Source organism: Coregonus clupeaformis, unplaced genomic scaffold (genome assembly GCF_020615455.1).
Source record: "Coregonus clupeaformis isolate EN_2021a unplaced genomic scaffold, ASM2061545v1 scaf1870, whole genome shotgun sequence".
Lineage (NCBI taxonomy): Eukaryota > Metazoa > Chordata > Actinopteri > Salmoniformes > Salmonidae > Coregonus > Coregonus clupeaformis.
Window position 1 is genome coordinate 51,101 of NW_025535324.1, and position 24,700 is coordinate 75,800.

The following is a 24,700-nucleotide window of genomic DNA, read 5'->3' on the forward strand; positions in this document are numbered from 1 at the left end:
CTTTAGACGTGTATTGATTCAATGCATGATGTTTTATAATAAGGTTATATGGTGGTGTTATTAAATGTGTTGTTCTAATACAGGTGCTGTGTCCCAAGAAGTGTGAGATTGATGTGGAAAGGGCAGATCAACCCAGAGCTCGAGACGCCTCTACTGCTGAACAGAGACTGGAGAGAAACACAGTGCAGAAGAGGTAGAACAAATGAGGGTGCACTAATACACACACACACACACACACACACACACACGATTAACCAATTTCTCTGTTATTCCACCATGTCTGCTCAGGTCTAGTTCAGTGGACACTCCCAGTGCTCCAGTCCCCAACCTTCCCTCTATCCCAGCAGCAGAGCCAGAGGAGGCTAAGAGAGTAACAGCTACTGAGATGGTTTCTGGGAAAGTACCTGAGGAGCTCACTGAGGAACCCAGTCCTCCTGAAACACTCCCCACACACACCAACCCTGATCCCAGCTTTGGCTCTGAGGTGAGATGCAGTATGCCAGTGAAGGCCATTATAACAGTTGTTTTCTTTTGAGGTATACAGTACAATATCATATACAGTACTGTGTGAATTAGGTATTGCATGCTATACTGCTGTATTTGTGCAGTCTTGTTATCGGTGTTTGTTTTAAGGGGGTGCTGAGAATCCACCTACTGGAGGCCGAGAATCTTATCGCCAAGGACAACCTGATGGGGGGCCTGAAGAAGGGCAAGAGTGACCCCTACGTCAAGATCAACATCGGAGGGGTCAAGTTTAAAAGTCATGTGATCAAGGAGAACCTCAACCCTACCTGGAACGAGATGTATGAGGTATGGAGGGAGTTGTAGTTTTTAGGGAAAATGTGTTGTGTCTACAGTGGCTTGCGAAAGTATTCACCCCCCTTGGCATTTTTCCTATTTTGTTGCCTTACAACCTGGAATGAAAATGTTTTTTTGGGGGCTTTGTATCATTTGATTTACACAACATGCCTACCACTTTGAAGATGCAAAATATGTTTTATTGTGAAACAAACAAGAAATAAGACAAAAAAACTGAAAACTTGAGCGTGCATAACTATTCACTCCCCCAAGGTCAATACTTTGTAGAGCCAACTTTTGCAGCAATTACAGCTGCAAGTCTCTTGGGGTATGTCTCTATAAGCTTGGCACATCTAGCCACTGGGATTTTTGCCCAGTCTTCAAGGCAAAACTGCTCCAGCTCCTTCAAGTTGGATGGGTTCCGCTGGTGTACAGCGATCTTTAAGACATACCACATATTCTCAATTGGATTGAGGTCTGGGCATTGACTTGGCCATTCCAAGACAATTAAATGTTTCACCTTAAACCACTCGAGTGTTGCTTTAGCAGTATGCTTAGGGTCATTGTCCTGCTGGAAGGTGAACCTCCGTCCCAGTCTCAAATCTCTGGAAGACTGAAACAGGTTTCCCTCAAGGATTTCGCCATCCATCATTCCTTCAATTTTGACCAGTTTCCCAGTCCCTGCGATGAAAAACATCCCCACAGCATGATGCTGCCACCTCCATGCTTCACTGTGGGGATGGCGTTCTCGGGGTGATGGGTTTGCGCCAGACATAGCGTTTTCCTTGATGGCCAAAAAGCTCAGTTTTAGTCTCATCTGACCAGAGTACATTCTTCCATATTAACATTTTAGTCATTTAGCAGACGCTCTTATCCAGAGCGACTTACAGTTAGTGAATACATATTTTTTTATACTGGCCCCCCGTGGGAATCGAACCCACAACCCTGGCGTTGCAAACGCCATGCTCTATCAACTGAGCTACATCCCTGCCGGCCATTCCCTCCCCTACCCTGGACGACGCTGGGCCAATTGTGCGCCGCCCATGAGTCTCCCGGTCGCGGCCGGCTGCGACAGAGCCTGGATTCGAACCAGGATCTCTAGTGGCACAGTTAGCACTGCGATGCAGTGCCTTAGACCACTGCGCCACTCAGGAGCAATATGTTTGGGGAGTGTTCCACATGCCTTTTGGCGAACAGCAAACGTGTTTGTTTATTCTTTTCTTTAAGCAATGGCTTTTTTCTGGCCACTCTTCCATAAAGCCCAGCTCTGTGGAGTGTACGGCTTAAAGTGGTCCTATGGACAGATACTCCAATCTCAGCTGTGGAGCTTTGCAGCTCCTTCGGGGTTATCTTTGGTCTCTTTGTTGCCTCTCTGATTAATGCCCTCCTTACCTGGTCCGTGAGTTTTGGTGGGCGGCCCTCTCTTGGCAGGTTTGTTGTGGTGCCATATTCTTTAAATTTTTTAATAATGGATTTAATGGTGCTCCGTGGGATGTTCAAAGTTTCTGATATTTTTTTATAACCCAACCCTGATCTGTACTTCTCCACAATTTTGTCCCTGACCTGTTTGGAGAGCTCCTTGGTCTTCATGGTGCCGCTTGCTTGGTGGTGCCCCTTGCTTAGTGGTGTTGCAGACTCTGGGGGCTCTCAGAACAGGTGTACAGTTGAAGTCGGAAGTTTACATACACCTTAGCCAAATACATTTAAACTCAGTTTTTCACAATTCCTGACATTTAATCCTAGTAAAAATTCCCTGACTTAGGTCAGTTAGGATCACCACTTTATTTTAAGAATGTGAAATGTCAGAATAATAGTAGAGAGCATTATTTATTTAAGCTTTTATTTCTTTCATCACATTCCCAGTGGGTCAGAAGTTTACATACACTCAATTAGTATTTGGTAGCATTGCCTTTAAATTGTTTAACTTGGGTCAAACGTTTCGGGTAGCCTTCCACAAACTTCCCACAATAAGTTGGGTGAATTTTGGCCCATTCCTCCTGACAGAGCTGGTGTAACTGAGTCAGGTTTGTAGGCCTCCTTGCTCGCACACGCCTTTTCAGTTCTGCCCACAAATGTTCTATAGGCTTGAGGTCAGGGCTTTGTGATGGCCACTCCAATACCTTGACTTTGTTGTCCTTAAGCCATTTTGCCACAACTTTGGAAGTATGCTTTGGGTCATTGTCCATTTGGAAGACCCATTTGCGACCAAGCTTTAACTTCCTAACTGATGTCTTGAGATGTTGCTTCAATATATCCACATAATTTTCCTTCCTCATGATGCCATCTATTTTGTGAAGTGCACCAGTCCCTCCTGCAGCAAAACTTCTCCAGAGCATGTTGCTGCCACCCCTGTGCTTCACGGTTGGGATGGTGTTCTTCGGCTAGCAAGCAACCGCCTTTTTCCTCCAAACATAACGATGGTCATTATGGCCAAACAGTTCTATTTTTGTTTCATCAGACCAGAGGACATTTCTCCAAAAATTATGATCTTTGTCCCCATGTGCAGTTGCAAACCGTAGTCTGGCTTTTTTATGGCGGTTTTGGAGCAGTGGCTTCTTCCTTGCTGAGCGGCCTTTCAGGTTATGTCGATATAGGACTTGTTTTACTGTGGAAATAGATACTTTTGTACCTGTTTCCTCCAGCATCTTCACAAGGTCCTTTGCTGTTGTTCTGGGATTGATTTTCACTTTTCTCACCAAAGTACTTTCATCACTAGGAGACAGAACGCGTCTCCTTCCTGAGCGGTATGACGGCTGCGTGGTCCCATGGTGTTTATACTTGCGTACTATTGTTTGTACAGATGAACGTGGTACCTTCAGGCATTTGGAAATTGCTCCCAAGGATGAACCAGACTTGTGGAGGTCAACAATTATTTTTCTGAGGTGTTGGCTGATTTCTTTTGATTTTCCCATGATGTCAAGCAAAGAGGCACTGAGTTTGAAGGTAGGCCTTGAAATACATCCACAGGTACACCTTCAATTGACTCAAATGATGTCAATTAGCCTATCAGAAGCTTCTAAAGCCATGACATAATTTTCTGGAATTTTAAAGGCACAGTCAACTTAGTGTATGTAAACTTCTGACCCACTGGAAATGTGATACAGTGAATTATAAGTGAAATAATCTGTCTGTAAACAATTGTTGGAAAAATTACTTGTGTCATGCACAAAGTAGATGTCCTAACCGACTTGCCAAAACTATAGTTTGTTAACAAGAAATGTGTGGAGTGGTTGAAAAACGAGTTTTAATGACTCCAACCTAAGTGTATGTAAACTTCCAACTTCAACTGTATATATGCTGAGATCATGTGACACTTAGATTGCACACAGGTGGACTTTATTTAACTAATTATGTGACTTCTGAAGGTAATTGGTTGCACCAGATATTATTTAGGGGCTTCATAGCAATGGGGGTGAATACATATGCACGCACCACTTTTCCGTTATTTATTTTGAAGAATGTTTTGAAACAAGTAATTTTTTTTTCATTTCACTTCACCAATTTGGACTATTTTGTTTATGTCCATTACATGAAATCCAAATAAAAATCAATTTAAATTACAGGTTGTAATGCAACAAAATAGGAAAAACGCCAAGGGGGATGAATACTTTTGCAAGGCACTGTATATACGTTTTGAACCATAAACCCACATTAACTTGTATTTTGTCAGTACTGCTCCATGTACATAATATACAGTATTACGTAATACTTAGGGTAGTGCATCAGTCTAATCATAAACATATAGTAGGGTGTTCACCCATAAAAGGATGAATTAATTCAAGATTTACACAAATATGTCCATTCAATTCAGTAAGAAAAACAATAGTCCAAACCCCAAGTCTCTACCATATATGGTTCAAATGTTACAGACAATTTACTCTGAGAATTTCAGAATGTTTAGAGTGAATGGAATGTCATCACAAGCATGATCAAAAAGTGGTCACTGCTCAATAGAACACTGTGGTGCTGCTCCGCGGCAGAACGGCGCTAACTTCTAACGTCAACTGAGAAGCTAACTAGTGGCTGCAGGTTCGTGAGTGAAAACATGGTATTTTTCTAAATTAAATCCGCTGAATACAAAACTAAATTGGGACTAAATATATATTTATTTACAAAGCTAAGAGACTGAATTTCAATATCCACCCTCCGCGAAGACGATCTGTTTTCATTGTGTATTTCTGAGTCTCTCCCTTTAAATTGCCATAGAAATGGCCCCTTTCAATGTAGATTGATAGCCAATATAGGCAATGAAAGCCAAGGATCTGGAGGTGAAAAGGACGAAGGTATCAAGTTGATTTTGATTTGTCCAACCAGCGGAAACACCTCCAAATGGTACCTCACAACACCAAATATGAAAGAGATACAAACAAGAGCAGCACAGTCTAAACTAGCAACGGTCACAGCAAATTAACATTCTTATTTCATCAACACTGTCAAGTACAAGTATACTAAGGTTATAAAATTGTAGAGAACATTCTAATGATTAATTCTATGTAATTTACAGTGCATTCGGAAACTATTCAGAAACCCTTGACTTTTTCCACATTTTCTTACGTTACAGCCTTATTCTAAAATGGATTAAACTGTTTCTTTTCTACACACAATTCCCCATAATGACAAAGCACAAACTTAAATATCACATTTACATAAGTATTCAGACCCTTTACTCAGTACTTTGTTGAAGCACCTTTCGGCAGCGGTTACAGCCTCGAGTCTTCTTGGGTATGACGCTACAAGCTTGGCACACCTGTATTTGGGGAGTTTCTCCCATTCTTCTCTGCAGATCCTCTCAAGATCTGTCAGGTTGTCTGTGGAGTGTCGCTGCACAGCTATTTTAAGGTCTCTCCAGAGATGTTCGATCAGGTTCAAGTCCGGGCTCTGGCTGGGCCACTCAAGGACATTCAGAGACTTGTCCCGAAGCCACTCCTGCATTGTCTTGTCTGTGTGCTTAGGGTCGTTGTACTGTTGGAAGGTGAACCTTCGCCCCAGTCTGAGGTCCTGATCGCTCTGGAGCAGGTTTTCATCAAGATATCTCTGTACATTGCTCCGTTAATCTTTCCCTCGATCTTGACTAGTCTCCCAGTCTCTGCCGCTGAAAAACATCCCCACAGCATGATGCTGCCACCACCATGCTTCACCGTAGGGATGGTGCCAGGTTTCCTCCAGACGTGACGCTTGGCATTCAGGCCAAAGAGTTCAATCTTGGTTTCATCCGACCAGAGAATCTTGTTTCTCATGGTCTGAGAGTCCTTTAGGTGCCTTTTAGCAAACTCCAAGCGGGCTGTCATGTGCCTTTTACTGAGGAGTGGCTTCCGTCTGGCCACTCTACCATAAAGGCCTGATTGGTGGAGTGCTGCAGAGATGGTTGTCCTTCTGGAAGTTTCTCCCATCTCCACAGAGGAACTCTGGAGCTCTGTCAGAGTGACCATCGGGTTCTTGGTCACTTCCCTGACCAAGGTCCTTCTCCCTCGATTGCTCAGTTTGGCCGGGCGGCCAGCTCTAGGAATAGTCTTGGTGGGGATGGCATCCTAGGTGGACTCCAATCAAGTTGTAGAAACATCTCAAGGATGATCAATGGAAACAGGATGCACCTGAGCTCAATATTGAGTCTCATAGCAAAGGGTCTGAATACTTACACTTCCAGTCAAAAGTTTGGACACTTCTTTATTTGTACTAATTTTTACATTGTAGAATAATAGTGAAGACATCAAAACTATGAAACAACACATATGGAAAAAAAGTGTTAAACAAATCAAAATATATTTTATATTTGAGATTCTTCAAAAAGCCACCCTTTGCCTTGATGACAGCTTTGCACACTCTTGGCATTCTCTCAACCAGCTTCATGAAGTAGTCACCTGGAATGCATTTCAATTAACAGGTGTGCCTTCTTAAAAGTTAATTTGTGGAATTTCTTTCCTTCTTAATGCGTTTGAGCAAATCAGTTGTGTTGTGACAAGGTAGTGGGGTATACAGAAGATAGCCCTAATTGGTAAAAGACCAAGTCCATATTATGGCAAGAACAGCTCAAATAAGCAAAGAGAAACAACAGACCATCAATACTTTAAGACATGAAGGTCATTCAATACGGAAAGTTTCTTCAAGTGCAGTCGCATAAACCATCAAGCGCTATGATGAAAACTGGCTCTCATGAGGACCGCCACAGGAATGGAAGACCCAGAGTTACCTCTGCTGCAGAGGATAAGTTCATTAGAGATACCAGCCTCAGAAATTGCAGCCCAAATAAATTATTCACAGAGTTCAAGTAACAGACACATCTCAACATCAACTGTTCAGAGGAGACTGCATGAATCAGGCCTTTCAGGCCAATTGCTGCAAAGAAACCACTACTAAAGGACATCAATAAGAAGAGACTTGCTTGGGCCAAGAAACACGAGCAATGGACATTAGACCGGTGGAAATCTGTCCTTTGGTCTGATGAGTCCAAATTTAAGATTTTTGGTTCCAACCGCTGTGTCTTTGTGAGACGTAGAGTAGGTGAACGGATGATCTCCACATGTGTGGTTCCCACCATGAAGCATGAAGGAGGAGGTGTGATGGTGTGGGAGTGCTTTGCTGGTGACACTGTCTGTGATTTATTTAGAATTCAAGGCACACTTAACCAGCATGGCTACCACAGCATTCTGCAGCGATACACCATCCCATCTGGTTTGGGCTTAGTGGGACTATCATTTGTTTTTCAACATGACAATGACCCAACACACCTCCAGGCTGTGTAAAGGCTATTTTGCCAAGAAGGAGAGTGATGGAGTGCTGCCTCAGATGACCTGGCCTACACGATCCCCCGACCTCAACCCAATTGAGATGGTTTGGGATGAGTTGGACGGCAGAGTGAAGGAAAAGCAGCTCAGAATTTGTGGGAACTACTTTGCAACAATCTTATGAAAGTTATTGGAGCAATGCATTTTTGGCAATGGTGTTCTACACTGCCTTTTTTTGTGTCCCACATTTATTTATATTTTTAAAAAATGTGTGAACAATCCAATGTTGTTAATCAACCAGGTTGTCACCGAAATACTTATAATATTATAGTAGCCTTACGTTTTTAATTTTGTATTATTTAATGCCAATGCTGTTTTCTATGCTTGTTTTCACTTAATACTTTGGGATACTGGTACTATGTCGGATTTTATGAGGCTTGCCAGATTGGAGAAAAAAGCTGTATTTGTCTGTTTTTTTCGTGGTATTGATGAAGGTATTTGATTGGGGAATGGGGATACATTTTCTTGATGGCAAATTAATTCATCAATAAATGTGGGGAAACAAAAGACCTGCAAAAAAAACATCTGTTTGGTTTAAATTCCCCTGGTGCAACTGCATGGTATTTGCAACTATAACGAGTCTGGACTTTGATAAATTAAGCCATATCAATGCAGTTAAACAGGTTCATGTAAAATAATGAGTTCTGTTGGCTTACACTTTAGCACTTCCAAGGCCGTTTCATTATGAATATTACGGTTGTGTCAATCATGTTATATACCTAGGCTATTGTAACAAGGCATATGCCAGCATTGTAGGCCTACTGCCTCTGCCCAGAGGCCTACTGGTCTTTCATTGCAATGGCCGTTAGAGCTCACTTTCTTCCGCTACATTGGTGGCAGCGTTGGGATCACGTCCGTCTCACGTCTAGTTATGTGATCTAGTGGTGGGAAGCATTCTGTTTTTCAACATTGTGTTGGGTTTAATTACATTGATATATTTAGTGAACAATGGATAAGCTACAATGGGCGTGGCGGATAGAAGTAGTCACTACAGGTGTGATAAAGCCTTACATCAAAGTTGCCTGAAGCTGAATGGAAAGTGCTATGCCCTGACCAGTTATTCAGAAGAAAATCATCTGTGACTTGTATCATTATTATAATGCTGTGAAACCCATAGCTCAATGGCTTTAGACTGAGCATTTCTCAATGGAAATCTCTGCTGACAATGAACATAGTTTAGGGTTAGGGTATTTAATTCATTTCAGACTCTCCTATGCCACTATTCCCAACATCTTATACCCCATAGGTTGTAAATAAACCCTTTTTAAGGTTATATAACTTGTATCATTATTATAGGGCTGTGAAACCCATAGCCGAATGGCTTCAGACTGAGCATTTCTCACCATTTATTTACGGAGAGCAATTTCCGTTTAATAGCAGATATTGTCCATTTATTTACAGTAGTGTGTTGATAAATTATTACTTTCTTCAGCGGAAATACAGAATATGTATAAAAATGCTAACCATACCAAAAGCTAAATCAAACAGAGATTTACGACTATTTAACCATGTTAATCATTACTGAAACATGCAAACTACAAACATTTAACCAGTTAAAGATAATGAATCTAGATACAAATATTTTATAAAAATAATTAATACAAAAGTCAAGAGTTGGCTATAACACGAGTACAATCAAAGTGAGTGTGGGTAAGTGTTTGTGTGTGTGTGTATTATGGTGTGTATTATAATTTCCCATCATAAAAATGTATCTCCATTCCCCAATCAAATACCTTCATCGATACCACAAAAACAAACAAAAAAATCTGTATTTTTTCTCCAAATTGGCAACCCTCATAAAATTCGACATAGCCTTGTATAAAATAAATTATGAAAGAAATGGTGTAATGTACACGAAAAAGTGGAGCCTTGTATTAAATACTTTTATGAAAAAAATGGTGTAATGTAGGCTGCACGAAATATGAAATGTGTTATGAGGAAAATCGTGAAGGCTTACTGTTGCCTACATGGAAAAAGGGCCTTTCTGACTACAAGTGCACCAGTATCCCAAAGTATTAAGCGAAAACAAGCATAGAAAACAGCATTGGCATTAATAAATAAAATAAAAAGTAAGGCTACTATTATATTATAATTATTTCGGTGACAATCTGGTTGATTAACAATATTGGGTGGTTAACATGTTTTTCTTTTTATATAAATAAATGTGGGACACAAAAAAAAGGCAGTGTAGAAAACCATTGCCCATCATGCATTGCTCTAATAACTTTCAAAAGATTGTTCCGAAGTTTGCCCCCCAAAAATGTATTTTCCTATGAATTAAGTCGCACAAAAATGTATATCTTTTCACACTAAAGTAAGCCACACAAAAACGCACGAAATCTGCTGAAATACTTTTTGTACATATTTGCACGAATTGAGTGTGAGATTGTGTTGCCACAAGAACACAAAGCTGTAGGCTACATTTCAAGCTGTCTTTGAAAAGCCAGTCAGGTAAAAAGCTTATGTCTTAATTAAATGGGCAGTGTTGTATTTTGAGACAGGCTTGAATATGCAAATAAGCCAATAGGCAGAGGGGTAGCCTACATTGTCTTATTCTCTGTATAGTAAAAAATTATTCATAGTATTTTGTAAAGTGGTTTCTTGCATCATACAATACAATGCAATTTACAGTCACCTATTTGGCCCATGGTGTTACAGACCTAGTAAAAAATCATTAATTAATGTCAAGCCCTGCATAATTGTTTTAAAAATTGTTTAAGTCTCATGCAATGTAGGCCTGCATTGAACACAACATATAGGCTACTGTAGGCTATATCATAGAAATCAAAAGCTATTTCCATGTGAACATTTTATGTGATTTGCTCCATTGGTTTTGTTGGTAGGCCTACATTATGCTCAAAGTACCACTCTATCCATTCCACAACTACACTACATGATCAAAAGTATGTGGACACCTGCTCATCGAACATCTCATTCCAAAATCATGGGCATTAATATGGAGTTGGTCCACCCTTTGCTGCTATAACAGCCTCCACTCTTCTGGGAAGGCTTTCCACTAGATGTTGGAACATTGCTGCTGGGACTTGCTTCCATTCAGCCACAAGAGCATTAGTGAGTTCGGGCACTAATGTTGGGCGACTGCCAGATGGTGAAGCGTGACTCATCACTCCAGAGAACACGTTTCCACAGCTCCAAAGTCCAATGGTGGCTAGCTTTACACTACTCCAGCCGACGCTTGGCATTGCGCATGGGGATCCTAGGCTTGTGTGTGGCTGCTCAGCCATGGAAACCCATTTTATGAAGCTCCCGACTAACAGTTCTTGAACAGTTAATGTGCTGACGTTGCTTCCAGAGGCATTTTGGAACTCGGTAGTGAGTGTTGCAACTGAGGACAGACGATATTTACGCGCTTCAGCAATCGGCGGTCCCGTGCTGAGAGCTTGTCTGGCTTACCACTTTGTGGCTGAGCCGTTGTTGCTCCTAGACATTTCCACTTCACAATAACAGCACTTACTGTTGACCGGGGCAGTTCTAGCAGGGCAGAAATTTGACGAACTGACTTGTTGGAAAGGTGGCATCCTATGACGGTGCCACGTTGAAAGTCACTGAGCTCTTCAGTAAGGCCATTCTACTGTGAATGTTTGTCTATGGAGATTGCATGGCGGTGTACTCGATTTTATACACCTGTCAACAACGGGTGTGGCTGAAATAGCCGAATCCACTAATTTGAAGGGGTGTCCATATACTTTCGTATATATAGTGTACCTTTCGACGTCATGGCCAGCAGTTTGCAATATGACATTTCTGCTGGACAATCACAAAGTAGCCTAATACAATGATAGTAATGATCACTTAGGTGCCTGGAGTGTCACAAACGATATGAACAGGATCAGATGTCTCTTGATCTATTGTCTTTATACTATACAAACTCACTGTATGACTTATGTTCTTCATTCACTTATTAGGGCCCCACTCAATCATCTGGTCACAATTGGTTACTTCCAGGATTAGATCAATCAACACTTTTTTTGTACTTCTGGTTCTAATCATTTATGACCATGTTAATGAAGCAAAAATAATTTGATTGGATATTGATTCAAATATGATTCTGGCAGTGCTAGAAAACTGTTTTGCCTTACCCTGTAATCTCCTGATTGAATAGGACCCCTGTTATTTTAATTAGGCCAAATGCTTACTACTGCTGTTGTGAAGGAATGCAAAGTTTCAACTGAAGGTGTACTTTTTCCAACTACCTAAGGAATTTGTGGTCATTTGTCGCAGTTATCATCAGAGTATGGTCATACAAATAAGATGTTAATTTCTGTTTTTTCTCCGAAAGATTTCTGTTTAGCCTAAATACTAAAATAAAATGCAGGTACTTACCAACACCCTCCTTCACACAACTGACTCCAAATCTGAGTAACTGTCTGTTAAATGGAATCTTTGATGTCATCCGCATTGTGATATCATCATTTATGACCATGGCATTACCACTCTTAAGGGTCCTGAGCCCTGTGCACAGTTGCATAAAACACCTTGAATGAACATTTTGCTCAAAATCATTGGTTGTCACGTTTAAATATTTCCTGTGAAAGTAAATTATTATATATAAAAATAAAAAAATGCAATTACCTTGGCTGTTCTCTAAACAGCAAAGATATTTGCTTCAAGTAACTCGTAAGCAACCTGTTTAGCGACTATAGAATTGACCCCAGCTCTGGCCAAGTGTAACCAACATTGTATTCTGACTTTAGTCAACCTTGTTTTCAATTTTAACTCTCTGCAGCACTGTCTCTTTTTATCTAATTGTGGGCTTTTTCTGTGGAAACTGTTCTCTGTAACTACATTTCATGAAATCTATTGCTTTCTGATGAGTGGAAAGAGTGGAAATGTGTACTTTGTACACTTTACTGTAAAAATATGAGTATAAAGTATTTTACATTTTGTCTATCACTGACTGTCGTGCTCTATATGTGTAATTCCTCCCTATGGTATTAACATCATTGTGATGTTTGTCCCCAGACTGTGATGTCGCCACAGCCGGGTCAGGAGGTCCAGGTAGAGCTGTATGATAAAGACATGGACAAGGATGACTTCCTGGGCAGGTGAGAAAAACTGCTTTTGTGTCCCAAATGGCACTCAATTCTCTATATAGTACACTATTTTAACCAGAGGCCATAGGGCGCTGGGCTGGTACTCAGCCGATGTCCTGTACTGTTTTGTTAGCCTGTTGTTGTCTTGGTTTGAAGCATCCTTTGTAGTTCCCTGTAAGTGTTTAGTTTAATTTCTGACTACAATGATGCTACATTTTTGTGTACAGGTGTAACATCAGTGTGAGAGACATCATACACTCCCAGTATACAGACCAGGTAAGGTTTACATGTCTCCCTCTTCTCTTGTACTAAATAATGTCTGTACTCTCACATTGGAACACTCATCTTCATAATGTATTACTTTTAGTTTCAGAACACTCTATCTGATGTGTGATTTGTGTCTGTTCCAGTGGTACACTCTGAATGATGTGAAGTCTGGTCGTGTTCACCTGGTACTGGAGTGGGTACCTACAGTATCAGAACCAGACAGACTTGATCAGGTCAGTTCTATTTCTCTCCTCTCTGTCTCTACAAATGTTGTGTTTTTCCCCCTTCTACTTTTGCCCTATCTCTCATTCTATTACTAGTTTTTAACCTTTTAACCATCTGTTTTGATGTTATTCCAATGTGATTTAACTCTGACCTCCCCATGTTCCAGGTGCTGCAGCTGCAGTCTCTCCAGTCCTACCAGAACAAGGCTGTTCCCTCTGCTGCTCTCCTCTTCGTCTACATGGATAGAGCCCACTCTCTGCCTGTGAGTCACCTCAGACACTGAGCCACTTTGAACTTATGAACCCTGGCATTGGGTTGTTGTCATTGGGTCTATTGTCTTTTGCAGCTGTAATATGGGTTAAGCACAGATGTTGCTTTTTTATTTTGTCTAGTGTCTCCCATTTGACTGTTGTATTGTGTGATCTTTGTGTTTCTAGTTTAAGAAGAGTGGGAAGGAGCCAAAGGCTGGGGCTGAGCTAGTTCTGGGGAAGACAACCTACAGAACCAAGGTGAGATACAGTACATGTAGCTAGCGCTGAAATGTTTGACTTGTAACAGGATCTGCCGTGAAAGTAAACGTATTTGTCTCTCTGAAGGTGTGTGATCGCACCAACTCCCCCCAGTGGGATGAAGCTTTCTACTTCCTGGTTCGTGACCCCAGAGAGGAGATACTCATAGTGAAGGTGAGAGTTCAGTCTGCTTTAGGATGGAGTCGCTAAACATGGATAATGTAATGATCTAAACAATCTAAACATAATGTCACTCACAAGGGGTGTAACGGTACACGTATTCGTACCGAACCGTTCGGTAAAGGGACCTCTGTTCGGTCCGCACTGTGAACCCGAATGAATACATAAACACTAGGGTTATATACACTGCTTTGTAGGCTTATGCCTCTTGAGTAAATCTGAGCTGATAAAATATTTCAGGCTATTCCGTTTAAACAACTAGAGCTATGCGCACATTGTAATCAAAATTAAAATCTTAATTGGCGCATTTCAAATTGTCCTTTTGTGAGGCGCAGACGGGAACTAGTTCTGTACGATGGCGAGTGGTGGGGTCGATAAACCAGAATTCGAGGATCCTCAATCATCATTTAAATCTCCAGTTTGGGAACATTTTGGATTCCCAGTAGATTACAACGGCGATGGACAGAGAGTTGTGGATAAAACATTAACAGTATGTCTTTACGCTTAACGAGAATAGCCTATGCAGCTTCCAACACCTCAAATATGTTGACACATTTACGCCGACATCACCGCAGTATACCTGAGTAAGACAGAAATGCAAAGAAACAACATCACAACATTGTCTCCCCTCTGCATTCAAACAGCCCTTGGCAGCTGATTTTGACCGGGCCAAAGAAATTACAAGAGTGATGTTATGTTTATACATTTTTTTACAGTCTTTGGTGTATAGCCACGGATATGCACCCATTCTCGGTGGTTGAGAATCGGGGGTTTCAGTACCTCGTGAAAGTGCTCGAGACACTTTAAGAACTTCCCTCTTGCACCCATTACAGCAAACAGGTAGTACCAGCTCTATATAAGCAAGCCAAAGCCGAAGTTTTCAATGAATTGGCCAATGCATCCTGTGTTGCGCTTACTACAACAGTGACAGCCCATCACATTACCCCGGAGTGGGAGATGTACTGTGCTACAGAGTCACAAGTACGCACCTGGCACTGAAGGAGGCAGTGTCATGGTGCGTTCGTAACCAAGTGGGAAGTGGGATTTTACCACATACGACTGGGAAAAATCCACTTGAATGGCCCTCCAACTAGTAATTACTAGTGGGAAACTTGTCTATCATCCTGAGCACCCACTTCACCCACATGGTGACCTCCGACGTAACCTACTAAGGAAATGCCTCTATAACAGCATTTTCAGGAGTTAAATGCCACAACAAAACATTATTTATAAAAAGCTATCGATTATTGTAGTTTTTTAACTATATTTGTTTACAAGCCTGATAGCTATACTATTAGTTTATGGTTGATGTAGCTTGTTGGCCATTAGCCAATCGGCGTTTCTCAAAGAGTTCACATGAATGCATCCAACTGGTATTTACATCTGGTAAATTTCCACCTCACACAACTTGATATGCCCAACATAACAATCCTGTAACAACAGACAATGTCGGGAACATTGTGAATGCTGAACATTGTGAATGGCATTTAATTTTCCCACTGTACCGAAACCGAATCGAACCATGACCACCAAAACCACAATATGTACCGAACCATGGGTTTGGTGAGCCGTTACACCCCAATCACTTACTGTAAACATCTTGCACAGTCACTGTTAAATGCAATTCATCCACACAAATCTCCCATTCTACCCTTTTCTCTTTTCCTTTCTAATTCGCTCTGTATTTATCTTTCTCTAGCTCTCCAGTGCTTGGGATCAGGCAATAGGTTCTCTGGTGGTACCAGTCAAAGAACTGCTGTCAGAACCAGATCTGGTCCTGGATCAGTGGCTGAGTCTGGATGGAGCCTCACCTGACAGTCAGATTTTACTGAGGGCTGAGCTTAAGGTGAAACACATACACTCATACTCGCACTCACACACATCAACTATCAATCACGATTTTGGAGTGTGGAACAAAATGTGCCATATAGTACACAAAGTGCCATTACATTTACATTAATGTCATTTAGCAGACGTTCTTATCCATAGCGACTTATGCTAGTGAGTGCATACATTTTTGTACTGGTCCCCCGTGGGAATCGAACCCACAACCCTGGCGTTACAAGCGCCATGCTCTACCAACTGAGCCACACAGGACCTGTTATGTACTTTACCTGCACCTGGCAGTCTAATCTTGTCTAAAAACTATTGGTAAGTAATTAGTAGCATGTTTTCATTCACAGATCCTGAACTCAAAGATGACTGAGGGTGTTGGGGTACCACAAGGTCCAGAAACGATTCCTCTTGGGAGAGACAGTGAGGAGCTAGTTACTGCGACCAATGAGGAGGAGCAACACAATGAGGTGCCCTCTGAAGAGTGAGTTTTGTCTTGGCCCCTCCCAATATTCAAATTGTTGAATTGTAATTATAAGTTGATTGCAAATGAAAATGTATGCAGTGTAGGGTTGTCGTGATACTCAGAGGGATCGTGGCAAGGAAACAAAACATGAAGCGGACTCAATTTCCTGAAGAAAACAGTCCAAATGTTGCAAACAAGCAGCCTTATGTTGTTCCTCAGAATCACATGTTTTTTTCCCTAAGTATAGCACACAATATTTTACATACAGCAGGTTTTTTAAAGGACCAAAGAGTTTAATCTTCTTTGTGTTTTCCTTTTTGCCATGGAAAATCAGGTATCGTAGTTTCGTGATACTGGTATCTTGACAACCCTAATGCAGTGTATGTAAATTATAAAACCCTTCAACATGTGTGTCTCTTTGTGTGTATTCTCAGGTCTGTTGCAGTCTCCAGCCAACCCTCTATCTCAGAATCTGAAGAAGAAGAGGTGGTCTTTAAGGCCGCCAAAGAAGACCCCAGCCCTCCTGAGACACTCCCCACACACACCAGCCCTGATCCCAGCTTTGATACTGAGGTGAGATCCTGTCTGTATATGGGTTTCATGATACATTCTGTGGATGGATTGTATTGTGGATGGAGTCAATGTGTTTTTATTGAAACCAAGAGTTTATGTATTAACGAGACAGATTATAATAGATTTTGATATGAATTGCATGACCGACTACAACTTTATAGCTGCAGGTGAAAGTATTGACATGTGTTTTTGACCAACAGATAGAGGAGTCAGAAGACGGTGAGGTGGAGGAACCTATCACCATCACCCAACAGTCAGTCACAGCAGACACTGAGGACCTCCAACCCTGGCATGGGCCAACGGCAGGGTGAGCTCCATTCAACAACGGATGCAGAGAGCTTTTCATGTACTCTGACTTTGCATAGACAATCTTAATTGTAGTCAAGCAACTCTAAACATGTTGTGTGTGTGTTCCTGTGTGTGTATACTCAGGTCTGGTATAGAGGACATTGCCAGAGCTACAGTGTCTAGCCTTCCCTCTGTGTCTGTACCTGAGGAAGCTGAGGCTATGCCTGATGTCGTCCTTGAAACACGCCCTCCTCACACCACCCCTAACCCCAGCTTTGGCACAGAGGTGGGTGCTTCACTGAAGGGACAACACAAATATATTACTTAGACCAATAGTTTGAACCAAAAGGTAAAGGATTAAACATAAAATGTGTCAAGAAAATATTTTTTATTTTGAGAATACTAGGATGCCTTCAAAAAGGTGCTTGAGTGTCACTGGAGTTATATTGTTTGTCCTTTAGGGGGTGATGAGAATCCACCTACTGGAGGCCCAGGATCTGGTTGCCATGGATAAGCTGATGGGGGGCCTGAAGAAGGGCAAGAGTGACCCCTACGTCAAGATCAACATCGGAGGGGTCAAGTTTAAGAGTCTTGTGATCAAGGAGAACCTCAACCCTACCTGGAACGAGATGTATGAGGTATGGAGGGAGTTGTAGTTTACTCAGCTCATCTCTCTAGGCCAGGGTGTTGGACATTGTGCACATTTAAATGAGCAGTAAAATGTATTGTGCGGTGCTGTAAAAAGTAAAAGCTATACATTTTAGAGTTTAGAGTAGAGATTATTGTTTGTATGAGCTGCAGTGTCTCAGCTCATGGATCATTATGAAGGGTTTTGTCTAACGTAAAAATATTTCTGAGACCACTAGAAGTTTGTGACCTTTACACATTTTCTTCCTTATTATCATGTAATAGTATTCTTTATGTGTGTAGTTTTGTTGTTACTGATCTTTTCTGATGTGTGTTTCCCAGACTGTGCTGACCCCCCAGGCTAGAGAGGAGATCCAGGTAGAGCTGTATGATAAAGACATTGACTCTGATGACTTCCTGGGCAGGTGTGTTCTAACTGGTCAAATATACACTGTTTAATCAGTAACCTGTTATTGATACTCAAGGGATACGTCCCAAATGGCACCCTATTCCCTTTATAGTCCACTACTTTTGACCAGAGCCCTATGAGCCCTGGTCAAAAATAGTGCACCAAGTGGGTAAATAGTGCTATTTGGGATGCACACAAGATAAGACGCACTGTCTTTATGCACTTTTGCCTAATGGTAGACGGCTTTACAAAGTTTTTCTACTATTACGTATCAAACAGATCTATAGTACCAGTCAAAAGTTTGGACACTCCTACTCATTTATTTTTACGATTTTCTACATTGTAGAATAATAGTGAAGACATCAAAACTATGAAATAACACATATGGAATCATGTAGTAACCAAAAACGTGTTAAACAAATCAAAATATATTTTAGATTCTTCAAAGTAGCCACCCTTTGCCTTGATGACAGCTTTACACACTCTTGGCATTCTCTCAACCAGCTTCATGAGGAATGATTTTCCAATAGTCTTGAAGGAGTTCCCACATATGCTGAGTACTTGTTGGCTGCTTTTGCTTCACTCTGCGGTCCAACTCATCCCAAACCATCTCATTTGGGTTGAGGTCGGGTGATTGTGGAGGCCAGGTCATCTGATGCAGCACTCCATCACTCTCCTTGGACAAATAGCCCTTACACAGCCTGGAGGTGTGTTTTGGGTCATTGTCCTGTTGAAAAACAAATTATAGTCCCACTAAGCGCAAACCAGATGGAATGGCGTATCGCTGTAGAATGCTGTGGTAGCCATGCTGGTTAAGTGTACCTTGAATTCTAAATAAATCTGACAGTGTCACCAGCAAAGCACCCCTACACCATCACACCTCCTCCTCCATGCTTCACAGTGGGAACCACACATGCAGAGATCATCTGTTCACCTACTCTGCGTCTCACAAAGACACAGCGGTTGGAAACATAAATCTCATCAGTCCAAAGCACAGATTTCCACCGGTCTAATGTCCATTGCGCGTGTTTCTTGGCCCAACCAAGTCTCTTCTTCTTATTGGTGTCCTTTAGTAGTGGTTTCTTTGCAGCAATTTGACCATGAAGGCCTGATTCACGCAGTCTCCTCTGAACAGTTGATGTTGAGATGTGTCTGTTACTTGAACTCTGTGAAGTATTTATTTGGGTTGCAATCTGAGGTGCAGTTAACTCTAATGAACTTATCCTCTGCAGCAGAGGTAACTCTGGGTCTTCCTTTCCTGTGGCGGTCCTCATGAGAGCCAGTTTCATCATAGCGCTTGATGGTTTTTGCGACTGCACTTGAAGAAACTTTCAAAGTTATTGAAATGTTCTGGATTGACTGACCTTCATGTCTTAAAGTAAACTGGACTTGGTCTTTTACCAAACAAGGCTATCTTCTGTATACCACCCCTACCTTGGCACAACACAACTGATTGGCTCAAACACATTAAGAAGGAAAGAAATTCCACAAATTAACTTTTAAGAAGGCACACCTGTTAATTGAAATGCATTCCAGGTGACTACCTCATGAAGCTGGTTGAGAGAATGCCAAGAGTGTGCAAAGCTGTCATCAAGGCAAAGGGTGGCTACTTTGAAGAATCTCAAATATACCATATATTTTGATTTGTTTAACACTTTTTTGGTTACTACATGATTCCATATGTGTTATTTCATAGTTTTGATGTCTTCACTATTATTATACAGTGTAGAAAATAGTAAAAATAAAGAAAAACCCATGAATGAGTAGGTGTGTCCAAACCTTTGACTGGTACTGTATATAAGAAGTCACAAGAATCTAATGCCATTTTAGACAGTTGCCAAAATGTTTTTGTGTGTACAGGTTTATGATCAGGCTGAGTGATGTCATTAGGTCCCAGTATACAGACCAGGTGAGTCAGTGTCTTTATACGGGAAGTCGGGGCAGAGTTTGGAATTGATTTCACTCCTCTGCCCTGTGGCACTCCCCTTTATCACTTGCAATATACGTTTTGATTGTGAGGTTATTGCTGTTGTCACAGCCTAGCTTTACATTCCACCTTTACTGGTTGTGCTAGAGTTGTGCACAGTCTAATGCGTATATTTCTGTGTTCCAGTGGTACACGCTGAATGAAGTGAAGTCAGGTCGTGTACATCTGTTACTGGAGTGGGTACCTACAGTATCACAACCAGACAGACTGGATCAGGTCAGTCCCACTCCTTTCTCAGTTTCTTCTGTCTCTCACATCTCCTATCTTTCCCTTTCATTTTCTATCTCTTTCACTATGAGTTCAGTTCAGCAATCTCTTTCCTCAATCAGTCTCTCTCCAAAAAAGTATTTCTATTTGCAGAAAGCAGTTGATTCACATTCCATATCTCCTCCTATGAGGCGTAACAGAGCACAGCATTAGTATCACAAGATGTTTCAATATATCTCTTTCCTCCACAACCTCCAGGTGCTGCAGCTGCAGTCTCTCCAGTCCTACCAGAACAAGGCTGTTCCCTCTGCTGCTCTCCTCTTTGTCTATATGGACAGAGCCCACTCACTGCCTGTGAGTCACCTTTGACCTTTTACCTCTGATGGGGTTCTGTTGTCATGTTACCATGATCTTGATAGCCTACTGTCATCTGATGTTTGTGATAAACTGTGATTTTTCACTTGGTTATTTTCTCTTGTGTAGTTTGTTTCATTGCTGATACATTACCTCACCATAATAGTCTTACATTATCTTTTTTTCTCTCTTATCAGTTATGTGACTAAGTGACCTAGAGTGACCTTTATTTGTGTTTCTAGTTAAAGAAGAGTGGGAAGGAGCCAAAGGCTGGAGCTGAGCTAGTTCTGGGGAAGACAACCTACAGAACCAAGGTGAGACAGCTTACAATATCATGCTTGTAATTTGTCTTAGATTGACCAACTAACATCTCTTTTCCCTATCTCTCCTCTATCTCTCTTAAGGTGTGTGATCGCACCAACTCCCCCCAGTGGGACGAGGCTTTCTACTTCCTGGTTCGTGACCCCAAAGAAGAGATGCTTATAGTGAAGGTGAGTGGTTGTTTGAGTGTCATTGCAAGCACTTTGCTTTCTCTTGCGTCACTCATTTACAACAAAATACAAATTATTTATTGTCCATTCATGTGGACATTTTGTAAAGGTCAGCAGCAGGTCAGAAATTTAAGGGTGTCTCATTCTCTCTCTCTATCTCTCTATTGTGGTCCTCTGTAGCTCAATTGGTAGAGCATGGCGCTTGTAACGCCAGGGTAGTGGGTTCGATCCCCGGGACCACCCATACGTAAAAATGTATGCACACATGACTGACTTTGGATAAAAGCGTCTGCTAAATGGCATATTATTATTATCTCTACATGTAGCTCTCCAGTGCTTGGGATCAGGCGATGGGTTCTCTGGTGGTACCAATCAGAGAGCTGCTGTCAGAACCAGATCTGGTCCTGGATCAGTGGCTGCGTCTCGATGGAGCCTCACCTGACAGTCAGATTCTACTGAGGGCTGAGCTTAAGGTGAAACACACACACACACACTTCTGTATCCTCTATTGTTTCTATTGAAATTATTACTTACAAAATGTATCTTTCAACAGATTCTGGACTCTAAAATTGTGGAGCTGATAGGTCAAGGAACTCTGCCGTGCGCTGCAGGAAACTGTGGGCAGGTGAAGCTGTCTCTTTCCTATGCCTCAAAGGAGAAGAAACTCACCATTGCAGTCCATGCCTGCAGGTCTGCATCTGAGTGTCTGCATCATTCATAACTCCATCTTTTCATATAGCAAGAGCACAGAGTTTGTCATTGTCAGGTCACATGATGGTCTGCAAACACTACTGCCCCCTACATATAGGCTAGCTTTGAACTCACTGCTAAAGAAAGTGTCCATTCCTGTAATGATATCCCTATTGTATATTTTCAACACATTCCTCATACTGTACCTCTTTCTCTTACTTTACCAATTGACCACACTGGTTTTTAAGGCCATGGATCATGTTATATGTTGTGTGTGTGTTTCTGTATAGGGGTCTGGAGTCCTCCAGTAAGGATGGTCTAGACACCTACATCTCGCTCATGCTGCTGCCAGACAAAACCAAGGCCACCAAGAGGAAGACAAGCGTCAAGAAGAGAGACCTGAACCCAGAATATAACGAAAGGTGTGAGATGTTATGTGTGTGTGTCTCACTGCCAACTGGGTCATTTGAACCTATCTGTGTTAAATGGCGGCAGAGTGTAACAGTATTGTCCCTGCCCCTCTGTGTAGGTTTGAGTTTGATCTGTCTGTGGAGGAGGCCAGGCGCAGGCGTCTGAGTGTGTCGGTGAAGAACAGCTCAGCCTCCTTCAGGAGCAGCGATATCATTGGACAGGTCAGCCTGGGCTTGGATTACTGCATCTTCTTTTATGGCTATATTTTACTCATCATACTACACTGTATCAGCTGGGTAGCTTTGGAGTAAACATGGGTGTCTGTACATGGTTTTTTTCTTTCTCACCTGGTGCAAATGATGACTCATGCTTCTGTTCCACCCATGCAATATCATGTCAGTATTATGCAAATTACACTTGTTTTGAATGCTGTGTATAGTAATATATGTTCCTACCAAACTTCTTCTTTCAGGTGCACATAGAGCTGGCTCAGATTGACATGGCCTCTGGAGTCACAGAATGGTGAGTAGTAGCCATAAAACCGGTAGCATTTGACTAATTGATTGATTGCGCTAACAAAGGTCGGTTGACCGACAGTTTAGCCATAATACACAATTTTTACGCTGTTATTATGTGTGCGTCTTCTCGTTGGAGTAGTAGCCATACAAAATGATTGATTAATTAATTAAACCACCTTTTTTTTTTTACTTTAACCCTTCCACAGGTTTGACTTGAAAGAGGAGGCTGAATAGTGGATCTGTCTGCAGCTGTCATACCTGTTATACCACATGTTTAAAGTTCACCTATACAGCCTAACTCACGCAGATGCCTTCCCCCACCTACCTAACACATTTACCACTACTGCAGCCTGCCCTGTCCTTTCACCTCTCGTCACCAGTCTGCCTGTTAATGTCTTTCTCTATATATCCACATATCAATATTATCACTAAAGACAGGGCAACTCAATACGTCAGACAATCTGTATTGGACCAGAAAGTCAGTATTATATAGTTTCATCTGATGTTTATACCTAGTATTAATAGTTATTAAGTAATAGTTATGAAGGTCAAAATGTGTATATACTTATGAATGTTACATACCTTAAGAAGGTTAAGGGTTATACCTGCGTACTTTAAGAACTGATGAGGGTTATACCTGCTTATGAAAGTTACTTTTGAAGTTTATATGACTAAATTCTTAGGGTTATTTGAAGATCATATGAAGGTTATGTACGTTGAAGATTAATGTACTAATGAATGATTGCTACATGCATTTATCTTGCTAGAGTAATCTATCAGTAAGGAAGGAGTTAACGTTATCAAGGTAAAGAAACTCTTTCCTGAAACAGGAAGTGAATAGGGACCAGCAAAACGTGTAGTCAGGATACGGTATCAGTTCGGTATTTGATAATACCAAAGTAACAAACATGATTTGGAAGATATATCAGGGAATACCATAATGTATTATGGAATGTTGTTTGTTGTGGAACATTGTTAAGTATGTTAATACTAATAGAAGGATAATGAGGAATATGTAAGATTGAAAGTACAGTATGATGGTCTTAGATACAGTATGGGTCCTTGCATTTTCAGTCTCATGTAGTGAGATACACAGTACACCTTAACCCACACGCCTTTACTCATTGTCTAGTCAGGAACCTCCCTTACTAAAAGAGCATTGATTTTATGTTACCTTACTTTGCCTTATGTTATTACACAGAGACGACCACTATAGTATATACCAATGATCTATACAGTACTGTCATCCATGCATTATCCATGTGAAATGCACCCAATGGCCAAAGTCACTCTGATAATACAGATTACAGATACTGACCAGTGGGGTTCAAAAGTGTTACATGGAGTGTTAACAGTTATTCCTTTCAAACTAATAAGACAAATTATATATCTGTTGCCATTTTTATTTTCCTCATTCATTGTCATAGTGTTGATTATGCACCATTCCATTTTGTTACATATCTTTTTGTTTGAACTTTTAAAACATTTTACTTGCCCTTGTGTTACTATACTGCTTTGATGTGTTTAACATTAGTTTTGATGTGTATCTTTGTTTTATTGCAGCAGATTTTTTTAACACATTGCCAACATGAAAATACCATAGAAAAAATAAAGACGAAAATAAAATAAGTGTGCATCGTGGCAGTCAAACACTTTTTGCACCTTGAGAAGAGAGCGGTCTCCTGTGGTTTATGTACAGAATCTAGTCCTAAAGTCCTACAAACCTACTGAGTAGTGGGGTTAAAAATTGAACCAAAACTATTCTGCAATGTAATTAAAATGTCAAATTACTCAGTGTGATATACATTAAACTATTCCGAATGCAGCAAGAGCACTCTTTTTCAACCAACAGAAGTGACCATATCCATCAAAGTTCTGTGAGTCATATCCATCAAAGTTCTGTGAGTCGGTCCGTGTTCTTATGGATAATTCCTATTTCCTCTCATCTCGGCAAGGCCAAACAAGAGGAAATAAATCGTTTTATCATTTTTCTAGTTGAAGACCAAAACAAAAATTGGACATCAACTCGTT

At 41.2% G+C, this 24,700-nt stretch overlaps 1 protein-coding gene and 1 non-coding gene across 2 annotated transcripts in view; one reads left to right on the forward strand and one right to left on the reverse strand.

Moving 5' to 3' along the window:
* Positions 1 to 24,341, forward strand: part of esyt1b (extended synaptotagmin-like protein 1b) — a 56,133-nt gene extending 31,792 nt beyond the window's left edge. The window contains exons 27-53 of the mRNA XM_045218882.1: positions 84 to 193; positions 289 to 484; positions 634 to 810; positions 12,564 to 12,646; positions 12,862 to 12,910; positions 13,045 to 13,134; positions 13,293 to 13,388; positions 13,564 to 13,635; positions 13,723 to 13,809; positions 15,515 to 15,661; positions 15,999 to 16,132; positions 16,549 to 16,687; positions 16,888 to 16,994; positions 17,120 to 17,261; positions 17,437 to 17,613; positions 17,945 to 18,027; positions 19,872 to 19,920; positions 20,125 to 20,214; positions 20,464 to 20,559; positions 20,802 to 20,873; positions 20,964 to 21,050; positions 21,377 to 21,523; positions 21,604 to 21,740; positions 22,031 to 22,162; positions 22,270 to 22,372; positions 22,624 to 22,673; positions 22,876 to 24,341. Coding sequence (XP_045074817.1) covers positions 84 to 193; positions 289 to 484; positions 634 to 810; positions 12,564 to 12,646; positions 12,862 to 12,910; positions 13,045 to 13,134; positions 13,293 to 13,388; positions 13,564 to 13,635; positions 13,723 to 13,809; positions 15,515 to 15,661; positions 15,999 to 16,132; positions 16,549 to 16,687; positions 16,888 to 16,994; positions 17,120 to 17,261; positions 17,437 to 17,613; positions 17,945 to 18,027; positions 19,872 to 19,920; positions 20,125 to 20,214; positions 20,464 to 20,559; positions 20,802 to 20,873; positions 20,964 to 21,050; positions 21,377 to 21,523; positions 21,604 to 21,740; positions 22,031 to 22,162; positions 22,270 to 22,372; positions 22,624 to 22,673; positions 22,876 to 22,903 — 2,880 coding nt within the window. The 3' untranslated portion in view covers positions 22,904 to 24,341. The remainder of the gene's footprint in view (positions 1 to 83; positions 194 to 288; positions 485 to 633; positions 811 to 12,563; positions 12,647 to 12,861; positions 12,911 to 13,044; positions 13,135 to 13,292; positions 13,389 to 13,563; positions 13,636 to 13,722; positions 13,810 to 15,514; positions 15,662 to 15,998; positions 16,133 to 16,548; positions 16,688 to 16,887; positions 16,995 to 17,119; positions 17,262 to 17,436; positions 17,614 to 17,944; positions 18,028 to 19,871; positions 19,921 to 20,124; positions 20,215 to 20,463; positions 20,560 to 20,801; positions 20,874 to 20,963; positions 21,051 to 21,376; positions 21,524 to 21,603; positions 21,741 to 22,030; positions 22,163 to 22,269; positions 22,373 to 22,623; positions 22,674 to 22,875) is intronic.
* Positions 15,839 to 15,914, reverse strand: trnat-ugu. Its single transcript has one exon. It is a non-coding gene; the product is annotated as a tRNA-Thr (tRNA).
* Positions 24,342 to 24,700: the final 359 nt, after the last annotated feature.